This window comes from Sphaerodactylus townsendi, linkage group LG08 (assembly GCF_021028975.2).
Source record: "Sphaerodactylus townsendi isolate TG3544 linkage group LG08, MPM_Stown_v2.3, whole genome shotgun sequence".
Lineage (NCBI taxonomy): Eukaryota > Metazoa > Chordata > Lepidosauria > Squamata > Sphaerodactylidae > Sphaerodactylus > Sphaerodactylus townsendi.
Window position 1 is genome coordinate 62,493,857 of NC_059432.1, and position 12,413 is coordinate 62,506,269.

Sequence of the window (12,413 nt, forward strand, 5' to 3'; positions counted from 1 at the left end):
TTATTTCAATTAGGTTCTTTAGAAGATACTTTGTGTCCTGAGCAGGGAAAAAGATGGGGTAATAGATTACATAAACATTTTCTTCTGTGTAAGATCATGGCCCTTTGGTTACTTTCGCTAAGGAAAAGTCTCACATATATAGTCTGTCTTGACTTAATGTTTTAGAAATTCCCTATAAAGTAACAGCTTTGTAATCTGGAACACATAGATCCAAAATGCTCAGTTAACCAGCATCACCCAATGGGCAATCTCCTCCCCCCTCACCTACCATATTCCTGTGATGCTGAGCTTGCACATGCCCTACTCCTGCCTCTCCAGACAGCCAGCTTGATGCCTCTGGCTATTGCTGAGTTTCTGCCTGCTGGTGCTCCCAGCTGATGTCATCCTTAGGTACCTTCTTCCCCCTCAGCCTGCCATGAGCTGTTAGGAAACCAGGCCTGTTTGAAGAGCAGTTTGCCTGCTTGTCTGACTGCTACATAGGAAGACTCCATGGCTGGAGTCAGGGTTGTGGTGGAATGGTCTCACCAGGCTCAGAACAGGGGCCTCAGGGTAGGGTCCAGAGAAAAGCAATAAGCTTCAGCAATCAGCACAGTTGCTTACTTCGCAACCCCCCACTTCATGAGTGCTAGATAAAAAAAAAAATTTCAGCGCCCCAAACCATCACATCCATATAATAGCTCCAATGTAGTTAAAGCTTTCTGTAGCTTTCAAACATGGCTACTATGAGAAACAGTATATTGTGCAGGAGGTTAATGGTTGAACCCAGCATGGATATTTAAGAACATAAGAACATAAGAACTAGCCTGCTAGATCAGACCAGAGTCCATCTAGTCCAGAACTCTGCTACTCGCAGTGGCCCACCATTTCTGTTCACACCTGCAGCATTCACTTTGGTCTCAGGAAGAGATTTGCTGTAGCATTATTTTCACAAAGAGTTGCAGATGCTTTTGGCAGCCATTATTTCAGAGGAGGTAAAGCTATTGCAGGAATCCTTTGATCACATACAGTGTTAGTATGAGCATTACACATCAGAGACATTGTCACGGTAACTAACATACAAATAGAAGCTTAGGGCTAACAAATGAGACTTCTTGCTTATGTTTGCACCTTTGGGGCTCAAAGTAATTTTCGTATTGAGCAACACAGAAGGCAGTAGAAGGTGTTAAGAAATTAAGCTAGGCTGAAATTTTGAAGTTTCAGCTTTGTGTAAATGATCGGCAAGTAAAAATATTATAAATTATGAGGGGAGAACATTTAGATGTTGTAGAATTTTGCACACACAAAAAATCCAAATTCTGTAACCAGAAATACCTAAATTAATAGAACATTACACAGGAGTCATGGTGGGCCCTGTACGATTTGGAATTTTGCTCAAAGTAACTGCTGGATACTAGACCAGGGTTTGGAGGGAACAGGTCTCATTGTAACATAGCTCTGCAGTAATTTGCATCAAAGGGTATAAAGGACATTCGGGGAGTTAGCTGAGAACTGCGCTGAAAGCAATATTGCACTTTGTGACAAAATGGATGTCCCATCTGAAAACAATATGGCTTGCGTATCAGGAAATATCAATGATTTTTTTCAGATGTTACAGTATAACAGTGACTTTAAAAAGCAAGATATTAAAGATTCTAAAGAAGTCAGAAGACTGAACATTAATATCCTGCCCCATGATCTGTGGCACTGCGACACTTGTGCACATTTACAGTGCTCCAGTGTCTGCTATTTAGACACCATCAATGACCCTCAGAACTCAGGACTCTCCTGGTAGGTGGTCTGTACACTCCCACAGCAGTATGGGACAAACTCCCCCTCCCATTCACACCTTTCTTACCTTTAAAGTGCTGTTTTTTACTTCTTAAGCCCTTAAATGGTTGGGGGTCAGGACACTTAAATGACTTCCTCCTAGATGCTGTCTAGTCCACCAGTTAAGGTGCCCCTTGCAAGCCCTGCTCTTGAGGCCCTGTCTTTAGAGGTGAGGAAATCAGAGACAGGGCATTTTTTTAGTAGTGGCACCTCACTTATGGAATGTGAGGTGAGGCTCACCAGTACCTACACTGGCTTCAATTATGTTCCAGGTCAAATTTTGTTTTGCTCAACCAATTTTTGATTAAGGGGTACATGTTTTTTAACACTGTTTTAAATTAGAAACTCACTGTTAGCTGTTAACGGTCTGTTTTTATAGTCTATGTTTTTATATAGGGCTGTTTTTGTAATGCTGGATTTTAATATCTTTTAAAGTGGGGGGGGGAGTTACCATGGGCATACACCCACACCCACACATATTTCAGTCCAATATAGCCTGTGGGAATCGCAACTTTTTAACTGAATGACGTTGCAAGTATACTTCAAAAACAAAGGGAACAACCTAGAATAGGCAAATTGATTCAGCACGCCACCTTTACATAGTTCAACTTTCACTGCTATAGTTTCCTTGTTTTCTCCTACTCCTTGAAGGAAGATAGAAGCAACAGTACAAAAGTTTAGCATCTTAGTAACTTTTCCCCTATTACAGCAAGTCAAGACATTGATTCTACTCAGAGCCAGATCTCTTCAGGCTTCAAATAAGGAATAAAAGACTCTTGCCAAGAATTGATTTCAAGCCCTTGTTTCTACATTTTCACAGTGTTCCTGTGTCCTTGCTATGAACCAGACCAGCCTAGGGTGAAAAGTCGGCTGCAGGATACTGCTCTATTGCCACCAGGCTGGGATTTGCAGCAGCATTCTTTGGCCATTTATGCATGCACTACCTACTGTGCAGCTGTTTGTTTGGGGTTTTTCCTGTGGCTAACACAGGGATTCTCCCCCTGCGAAGTGTCCCTAACCCAGCTGATCTGCCATTTTGCGCACCTGCTACTTCCTTATTCTTTCCATGCAACCTTCATTTGGGGAGGTTGCCTGCTGCTTTTTAAAATGTCATCTTTGATCCATCATTACTTCAATTGAGCATGCCAATTTCATGTCAATTTCAGCATTTACATTTTTTAAAAGTCCTTCTGATTTTTTTTGAAATGGTGGCCCAAGAAATGGGAAGAACTACTGTGGTCTGGGCAGGGGAAGGTGGGGAGGAGCAAGACAACCTGAAGAAAGTCTAACGCACATGAATCTCCTTTGCTTTCCTTGTGAAGGAACAGAAAAAGTCACACATAAACAGGTTTCAAAAACAGTGGGGATTCTCTGCATAACGTGCATAACAGAGAATTAAAGCCGAAAGGGATGTAAGTTCAATGCAAAGGAGACCATACATGCATAAAAGCCCTTTAATCTTAGAAGACAACCACGGAGGCTGGATTTGTTGTTATATTTTGTACTTTCATCTGCTTCTGTCAGATAACATGAGCTGTACTCATTTGCCAACCTACTACTTCTTCCCAAGAAAATATGTTTCTAATATTCTTTTCTTTTGCAATCTATTTCCTAAGCAGTTTCCTACTAAGCCTTAACTGTTCAATATAACCTGCCTGCCACTGTCAGTTATGTCTAAATTATGCAAAAGCGATCAGCAAGGAGGGTGGGCAATGCCACTTTAGGGAATATCCCACGCACAAACCAACAATGGGGATTACTCCTTTTCTTCATATACTCTGACAAAAATCTACATATCTTTTAGTTTATAGTTACTACTTGAGAAATGATAGATAACCTTTAATGGCAGGAGTTACAGAGGTTAAAATAAAATAGAGAGATTAAAAGAATAAAATATAGAGCAAAAATTAAGATCATTTGTTTATGACCGTGCATAAAAACCTGGCCGTTTGCTCTGGAGCATCCCTAGAGTCATTGTTAAACAGATAAAAAGTCTTCTGCTGTTCTGTCCAGCACTCTAAGCCCACCAATAAAGTGGAGAGACACTTTATTCTGGCCCCATTATGAAGGGGGCAATAATACAGAGCATGATGTACAGTTTCTGCAGTTTTCAACATGCAGATGCAGAAACATTCACTATGGGGTGTATTGGAACCTCTTCCATCCCTCAAAGCAGAAAGAAGCACACTGCATTTGGCCAAAGTGATGGAATGTCCGTGGTCTGGATTGGAAAGAGCAAACAGATATCTGACCATGCCTAAGTGGCCTTAAGAGATACCAAGGGAGAGGGAGAGCAGAACTTTTTTGCACGGGCCATCAATTCCTGATGTCCTAATTCAAATGCCAACTTCTTATTCTAGAAGTTGCCTCTGAGTTCTGTAACGTTTTCATCTGTACAGTTCTATGTAAACCCAAGAGAACTGTGTCTGTTGTTACCACAAGGCCCTAGTACTGGACAGAGCAAGAATCGTAACAGGGTCATTATAAGGTACTCCAAATCATGAGAGTGTACTGTTCCAACAAGCAGAAAACAGAATCAGTTTCTCAAAAAACAAACAAGAATGTTATGCAAGAGCTAGACCTTTAAAGAGTTCTGAATCCATGAACAGGCTCATTCACCTGAAGAAAATGCTAAAAATGTAAAATGATAAATAGTACTTATACTAAGCCCAACCATGACACCTGCAGGAGCAAAGAATAGTGGGGCTCTCAGGAATGCCAGAAACTGCATAAGTGGCCTCATAGCTATGGTTCTCATGCTTCTCTGTGTGAACTAACTGGAATGAAGAGCAGCAGATTATATAAACCACACTGCAGCTTTCTGGTAAAGTAACCTTGTCCTCAACTAGCTACTGTCCCTTTGGAGAAGCAGAGGTCATGGTGCTCTACCCTTTTGTGCATGAATTTTACTCAGCTACTTCAAATATTTCCTCTCCCAGCTCTGCTACCTCCTGTGAAGCTGTACAATGAAGAACAACTCTGATTTCCATTCTGTTCCCTGCTTCCACTAGCTCTTTGTAAGAGATGGATGGAACCACATACGTGGGCATACAGGAAAGTCAGCAGTTCCTGAAAAAAAGCTTCAGGACAATTCCAAACTCTCTCCTCAAAGCCCAGAACTTATTAATGTTCTTAAGATTATTTTGCAATGTTTCTATTTCAGGTTTTTTGGTTTGACTTTTCAGTCTGAAGGGGTTCGAGTACAGCAATCTCATCTCCAAAATTACAATGCGCAGTTCAAATGCAACTGAGATTACCTAGGTAGCTGCATTGCAGTGGTGAGAGGGAATTAAGAGGATGCAGAGTTTGAAAAAAAATGTTCAGGGGATCTATGAGAGAAGACAGCTATTCACACAAAAGAGAGTATTAGCAGCCACCATTACTTTTTTGCTTAAAATTCCTCTCTTTTTGCACAATTCAAAGAACTGGAGAAAAACAAAATAGATTCTTTGACCTAAATATATGGCAAAGATCAAGCAAAGGGGGTTTTGTGTGTGTGTGTGTGAAGACCTAAAAAGGGAGAAGTGGCTGCAGGAGGATAGGGCTCTTACTTGTAGCCATGGTCCGTGTGCTGCATAGGGATGCTCTTCTGTAGCAAAGGCCCCTTCAACTCCCGTTGATACAAAAGTAATTGCTGTATCCCCTGTAATACTTTTGTAGGTAAAGTGCCGTCCATGCAATAATCTGCCCCTGGGAGAGTAAATATAAACACATTTGCACACAATTTATAGTTATAGACCATAGTTCCAGTCTCTATCTCATCAAAGGCACTAAATTTCCCAAAGCCCACATAACTTACAGATAGCCCTCTAAAATTTATCTACTGTAAAAGCACATGGGTGGCTGAACTTAGTATGACTGAAGCCGCAACTGAATAAATTCTTGATTTGGAGGAAAACATTCTTGCAATTGATTGTGCTAATACTATACTTTGTTCAGGAAAAAGGTGACAGGAGATTTGTGAATTCATCCACCATTTCCTAGGCCATCTTTGTTCTAGAATGCTCTGCTTGAGTCCTTGGGGACAGAACTAGGTAAGCACCAAGACCCAAATGAAGCATTCTAGAAAAAAAGACTGTCCAGGAAATGACAGATGAATTGACAAATCTCCAATTATCTTTATCCTGAACAGGGTATAACAGCAGCCATACAAACACACATAATGGGCAAGCAACTCCCACACTACTGAATGTCAATGGGAAGAGGGCCTAAATGAAAACTAATATGTATTCCACATCTATGCTCTATGTCTTTTGGTTCTTCAGTATATATAATATATGGCATTAAATAATTGTAATATAGGGTATTCAATAAGTATGTAAAAGCCCTATAAGACCAGACTTGCATTTTTTGTCAGAGTGTAGAAGCTAAACAAGGTCAGCCCTGGCCAGTACTTAGACAGGAGATCATCAAGGAAGACTTGGGCTGCTCTGCAGAGGAAGGCAATAACAAACCACCTCTGCTCACCTTGAAAACCCCTGAGGCAGAACTTCATGGGGCTGCCATAAGTTGGCTGTGACTCAATAGCATACTTTACCTTATATATATTCCTGTATCAAATCAAGTTGATATGTGTGGAGGAAAATATTTTCAGAGGTTACAGGGAAAGTTTCTGTTATTACTTTAGAATTCTAAGCAGTTAATACAAGCAATGATATGAACTTATTTTGATGAATGGAAAGAGAGATGTATACAGTATTCATAAAATTAAACGTTCAAAGATCTGATGCGAAGTTGGTTAGAGACACTGTCTATACCTAGACACCTCTGAAGACAGAAGGATGTTCATTTTTGTTACACGGTGGACCACAAGACAACAAGAACTGCCAAGAGTTCTTTTTAAGACTGAACTGAAATCTGCACTGTTCGGAAGTTAGTTTTATACTATTTGTGCATGCACGCATGCAGCATTTCAACCACTAGTGCTGGTGTGCACATTTACAGGTATGAATGTCACATGAACAATGACTTGTTAAATATATTCATTCCAGCCTCTTTAGGTTTGAGAATGATAATTCAAAGCAGCTTCAAAAGGCACAGCTCCAATACCTGAGCCTTTAGAGGAGAACAGAAATTCCTCTCACCTTAAACACAGTGGAATTAATGCTCCCGATTCCTGGTTGAATTTCAGGTGCACGCTCTCGAGCTGCCTTGTACGAATCAACTCATGAGGGATAATTGTTCCTGAGCTCTCGCTTTCTAAACTGTCCTTGCGACTCCTAGGAAAAAGAAAAACGCTTATGCCTTTAGGACAAAAAATACCCCATTGATGTCAACTCTGTAAAATGAAGAAAAGTTAGCTGTGGGTTAAGATGTGAAGGGTAAAAAAGGGCTCTTCCAAAAGACAGCAGCATACTTTGACATAAGTGCAGGGAAACCAAGTTAGTGTACAGCCATGAATGCTGTGCGCTATTCTCTCCTTATTCTAGGTTCTGTATTTTGATTGATTCTGGTTCACAATCAGGTTATATCTATAAACAAAAACATGGAAAGAATTGAAGATTCTTAAAGAGGCAGAAGCAATACAACCAATACCATATGTGACTGAGAAACTGAGAATTCAGATTTCAATGCTACAATGAGAAAATTCATGAAGGTTATTTCTACCTTTCTTAAAAATTAAAATCTCTCCAGTCACGGTTCCAAGTGGTTTGAGTACAGTGAGATCACCTTTTCTATCCTCAAGCCTTTGTGTTTGATGACATCCCAATTAGTTGGATTCCCAAGACAGTTCTCTTAATTTATAGTACAAATTAGCCAGGATTACAACGGTAAAATTCACCTCTCCTCTAAATGAGTTTTTCAGTCATACTACAATACAGAAAAAACTATGCAAATGTTCCCAAATATAGTTCAGTAGCATAGATTTGATTATTATTACTGAATTTGGAACCTAATGAAGCCTATATGACTCCCTTCTCAGACCATGAACCTGGACAGTCATTACCCATACAAATAAGCAATACTAGGCTAGACTGACCAATGATTAACTCAGTATACCACAGCATCATTCATTCCTTAAGTGCAACCAGGTAAAAACCAAATACAGAGAAGAATTATTTTTATGTGTATTAATTCCAGTCTCCAAGTTTCATGACAACCTCAATGAAACACTGAGTCTTTAAGTAAGGAAGAAATCCCAAGTGCCCAGTTACATTTAAGGGAACTTACCCACTAATTAAGATATGTAGCAGAGGCCCCGATCTGAGTGATGTCACCATCAAAAATTAGGGGGTGATTACCTGAGATAACCAACTACAGAATTCTCTCCAAAGTCAGATTCTTCTGGAACTACTTTCACACACATAATAAGACAGCAACTGCTTTTTGTTTCGGTTTGTTATATTTTAATTGGTGCTTGATTGTTATCAACACTTTTGAGTGTCTTATATGGCAGCAAGGACAACTCTTTCACTTTAAAACACCAAAGAAAAAGGACAGGTATTATTCTTGATTATAGGAAGATTGAACAATATATCACCAGGGGGTACAATTCTACCATAAATACAGATTAGTCACTGCTTTGAAAGGACCTTTCATTTTTAGGTATCTCCTCTTAAACTGAAAAAAAAAACCCAGAAGAAATCTCCCTTCAAAATGATAAGCAAAGGTACAGACAAAAATACAAATGCAGGAACACTAGCCAGATGCACAGCACATGGAGGTTCAATACTGTATAAGAAAAGTAGAAGGAAACCATATTTAGAAGTCATCTGACTCAGTGTTGGATTTCAGTCATCCATGTCAGAACCATTATGATCTGGGTCATAGGACAACAGTAGGTTGATTTTCCTCAAAAAGATCAAGTTCTAAATTCATTTTTACTCCCTTCCCATACAGTCTAGATAAGATACAGTTGCTCTATGTAGATTCCACCTTAAAAACATGTTATGCAGCAGGTTAAAGAATGTATTTTGCTGTTCTGAAATGATCACATTATTAAAGGCCAAATGATATTTAAATTAAGCTTTTCAAAATCATCCATATACACTGAATTAATCAAGTATATCAACTATTTTATACTAATTTCTAAAAGAAAAGGAGAATTGGTAGAAGGCCTTCAAATTTTACAGGGACAATCTGTCCTTTTTGTTGTTGTTTTATTAACAATTCATCTTATAGTTAAAGCAATAATGAAATCTAAGCCTATATTCTAAACCTTTACAACTATAGTAACACATGTGATTCTTTCTTATTGTGAAAGCAGTATTAGCGGCAGCTGTAAGTTATTCTATCAAATATTATGGAAGTATATTAGGTAGGTTTCAAAACTCCTACCCCATTGGGCTTCAATCTTTCAAGAAATAGAGAGTCTCCAACATTTCTTACATGGGATCCACTGGCAGAAGAAAACCTAATTCATTGTGAGAGTTCCAGGCACAATGGAAATCATACATTATTTAGCTACATTTACTAGTTTGTTTCACTTGGCACCAAAACAACCCAGAGTGAACTGCTGTATACAGGGTGCTATATAGTTATCCTCCCCTGTCCTCCTAGAACAAATCAAATTATTTTGCTGACAATGGAAGACATTGTTACACAGTTTTTACCACAGTGGTGTGAGAACTGGCATATCATTGTGGTTAAGACTGTCATCTGAAACGAGCCAGGTGATCCTGGGTTGGCCCCAATCTTTTAGCCTAACCCCATGGTGGCGAACCAATTGGCCATGCTGGCAGGGGCTGATGGGAATTGTAGTCTGTGGCACTCTCCCTCCCCCTCCTGCAGTTGGGGCTGACAAGCCGTCCCACCGTCCCTTTCCGAGGTGTTGGTCTCCTCGTCTGCAGCCCCGGTCTTTGGGGCTCCTAAAGAAGTCAGCTGCCGGAACCACAGGGTGCCCCCTGAGGGGAGGGGAAGGTGCCCTCCCCACCGGCTGGGCTCTCCCTACGTGCACCTGGGGTTGGTAGCCCCTCCCACAGGGGGATTGCCGCCCCTTATCGAGTCCGTCTCTCTTCCCTCCTCCTCACTCTTCCCTGGTCCTTCCCCGCTCTCTCTCTCTCTCCTCCTCTTCGCCTCTCCGGTCTCTCTCCCTTCTCTCTTCCTCCTTGCTTTCTCTTTCTCCTCTTTCTTCCACCTCGCTCTCTCTCTCTCCTCTTTCTTCCACCTCGCTCTCTTTCTCCTCTTTCTACCACCTCTCCGCCTTCACTCCCTTCCGCCTCTTCAACCAGCCACCCCCTCGCTAGCCTCCGTGTCTCCTCTCCCACCGCTCCTTCCCTGGCCGGTCCCAGCCTCCACAGTTCCCTCCCGCGCCCTGCTGCGGCCAGCCTCGCTCTTCCGCCCTGCCTTCCCTTTTCAAGCCTTGGCAGGGCTCTGGAGGAGTGGCCTCGCCTCGCTCTCGCCCCGATCGGGCTCGGCCGATGGCTTCAGCAGCTGCAGCTGCGGCTCATCGCGGCCGTCGTCCGGCCACGCTGGGTCCTCGCCGCCGGTTCTTCGGCGGGCCCAGCCCTCGCCGGCTCCTGCTGCCACTCCGCTGCTGGCCCCGCCCCCTGGCCAGCCGAGTTCGGGGCGAGCCGCTACGGCGACCCCCGGACATAGTCCTTAACATCTGGAGTGCCAAAGGTTCGCCACCACTGGCCTAACCTATCTCACAAGGTGTTGTGAGGAAAAAGTGCAGGGTGGGGGGAGGGAAATGATGACAAAAACTCCTTTAAGTCCCAGAGAGAAAAGCAAGATGCATCTTTTTTTAAAAAGTGTTCATATTACAATGAGCCTCTAGTTCCTTAACTTATGAAAAGATTCATTACCATTTTTCTGAGCCTACTGCGTAAGGAACAATTTGGCCCAGATTCTAGAATGGTCCCCTTCCCACCTTTCTTAACAAAATTTGTATTTTAATGAACACATAGAACAGTGTTTGACAATGCAGATGCCATTGTGTCTAGAACAGAGATGCTACAGTCCCAGATTCACTGCAGGTTTCTGGTATGTCATAAACTGATAGTATATTGCATACAAGTACATTTGAAGCATCAGCAAAGAATCCCTGTTTTTGGCAATAGTTCAGTTGCCAGAGTATCAACAATAAACATGTCTTGACCCACTGAATCTTGGCCTACATCTGTAATCAAACCCTTATATTTATTCTGAATGCACATAAAATAGGCTGTTAGTGTAACAAATGATCTTATTTTTCAGTTTCCTCTGAAAAGAGACCAAAATAGTCGGAATACACTACATGAACCCACAGACAGAAAAACACGATTGCTTTAAGAGACATAAATGGGGCTAAAGACACTTATGCTTTGCCAAGTGTAAGAATGGCTGCTCTCAGACTGAGGCACATTTGAGTCTGTTTTGATTGCTCTGCCCTGTCTCCAGTCTCCAAGAAATGCATACAAAAATAAGCAGAAGAGGCTGTCTTCAGATAATTCATTCCCAGAACTACTGGACCGAACCTCACAGAACTATTTTTTTGAATCAAACTGTGTGTCCTCTGATCACTGTTTCTGCTTGCCCAATAAGCTCCATAAACTTTTGGTGGAGCTTGCCGAGACTCCAATTTCCTGTTTCAAACCCTGCCTACGATATTCTAGGATTCTGTACCTCTGCCCTGAACCACATCCTGCTAAACTCTTATCCAGGCTAGATTCTGCAAAAGCCAAGGAACCAGCTCCCTTGGATGACCAAGACCTCCTGGCTCTGACAACAGGATTTTCTCTGTACTGTGTGACCCAGGAACCTAAAAGCACTCCATCTATTTTGTCTCTGAAACAGAAGCCCTTTCCTTTTTTTCTGCCAACTCTTGAGAATGGGAGGGTACTGGCAGGGCCACCCACATATCAGATTTTCAATAACCTAAGCTAAGCTGAATAAAGAATCAAGTATGCAGGAGATTTTCACATTCTTTTAGCGTGAATGAAAATCCATGCCGAGTGGTTGGGAACGACAGTCCAGAAGAGTGAGTGATGGAATTCTTAGTCCCTATGAAACACACAACTCATTACTGCACCTTCTTTTGTCTGCAAGTTGTAGCTTTAAAGGAAAGCTTAGGAAAGCTTCTGATTCTAGTGCTTGGATCATCATGTTTATGGCTACTCATCTTGCCTTTTTAAAACCTTCCCTTAATCAGATGCATTCAGCAAAAGACAACCTAAGTTTTCTTCTTGATGGTTAAATTAATGCTAACTAGCATATAAAATATTGCAGGCACCTCTACCAGACTGAACGCCTTATCCAACCAACACAAATAATTCATGATTCTCAGTTTGCATCCAGGAAAAAAGAAGAAACAAAAAACTGACAAAAGCCAAGGCTGTTAGGAGAGGGAGAGCATTTGAATGAGAGCAGTGTGCCGGAAATGTCCCAGTTTGAAGACTGCACATCTAGCATTTTATGGAACTGGAGGGAAATCTAAGATTAAAGCTCATTCCCAAATGATTGAAGGATTGTGGGAGGTATAAGTGTGGGCAGTTGTCAGATTAATTCTTTAGATGATTAAATTCTTTTTGTTTCTTGAAAGCTGTTTGTAGCCATGTTTGAAGTCTCTTCATTCTGAGCGCGTGTAATGCGGCAGTTACCAAGGTGACTTTTGCTGACTTTCAACTATTTCTTCCCCCATCTTCTTTTCTTAACAGCAGCCTGAACTGGTTTTTGAATCTTGTGAA

At 41.5% G+C, this 12,413-nt stretch overlaps 1 protein-coding gene across 2 annotated transcripts in view; it reads right to left on the reverse strand.

Moving 5' to 3' along the window:
- SUFU (SUFU negative regulator of hedgehog signaling) overlaps positions 1–12,413 on the reverse strand; it is an 85,493-nt gene that overhangs the window by 14,966 nt on the left and 58,114 nt on the right. For both annotated transcript variants that reach the window (XM_048505521.1, XM_048505520.1), the window contains exons 9-10: positions 6,891–7,025; positions 5,358–5,496 (exon numbers count right to left, since the gene is read on the reverse strand). In XM_048505521.1, coding sequence (XP_048361478.1) covers positions 5,358–5,496; positions 6,891–7,025 — 274 coding nt within the window. The remainder of the gene's footprint in view (positions 1–5,357; positions 5,497–6,890; positions 7,026–12,413) is intronic.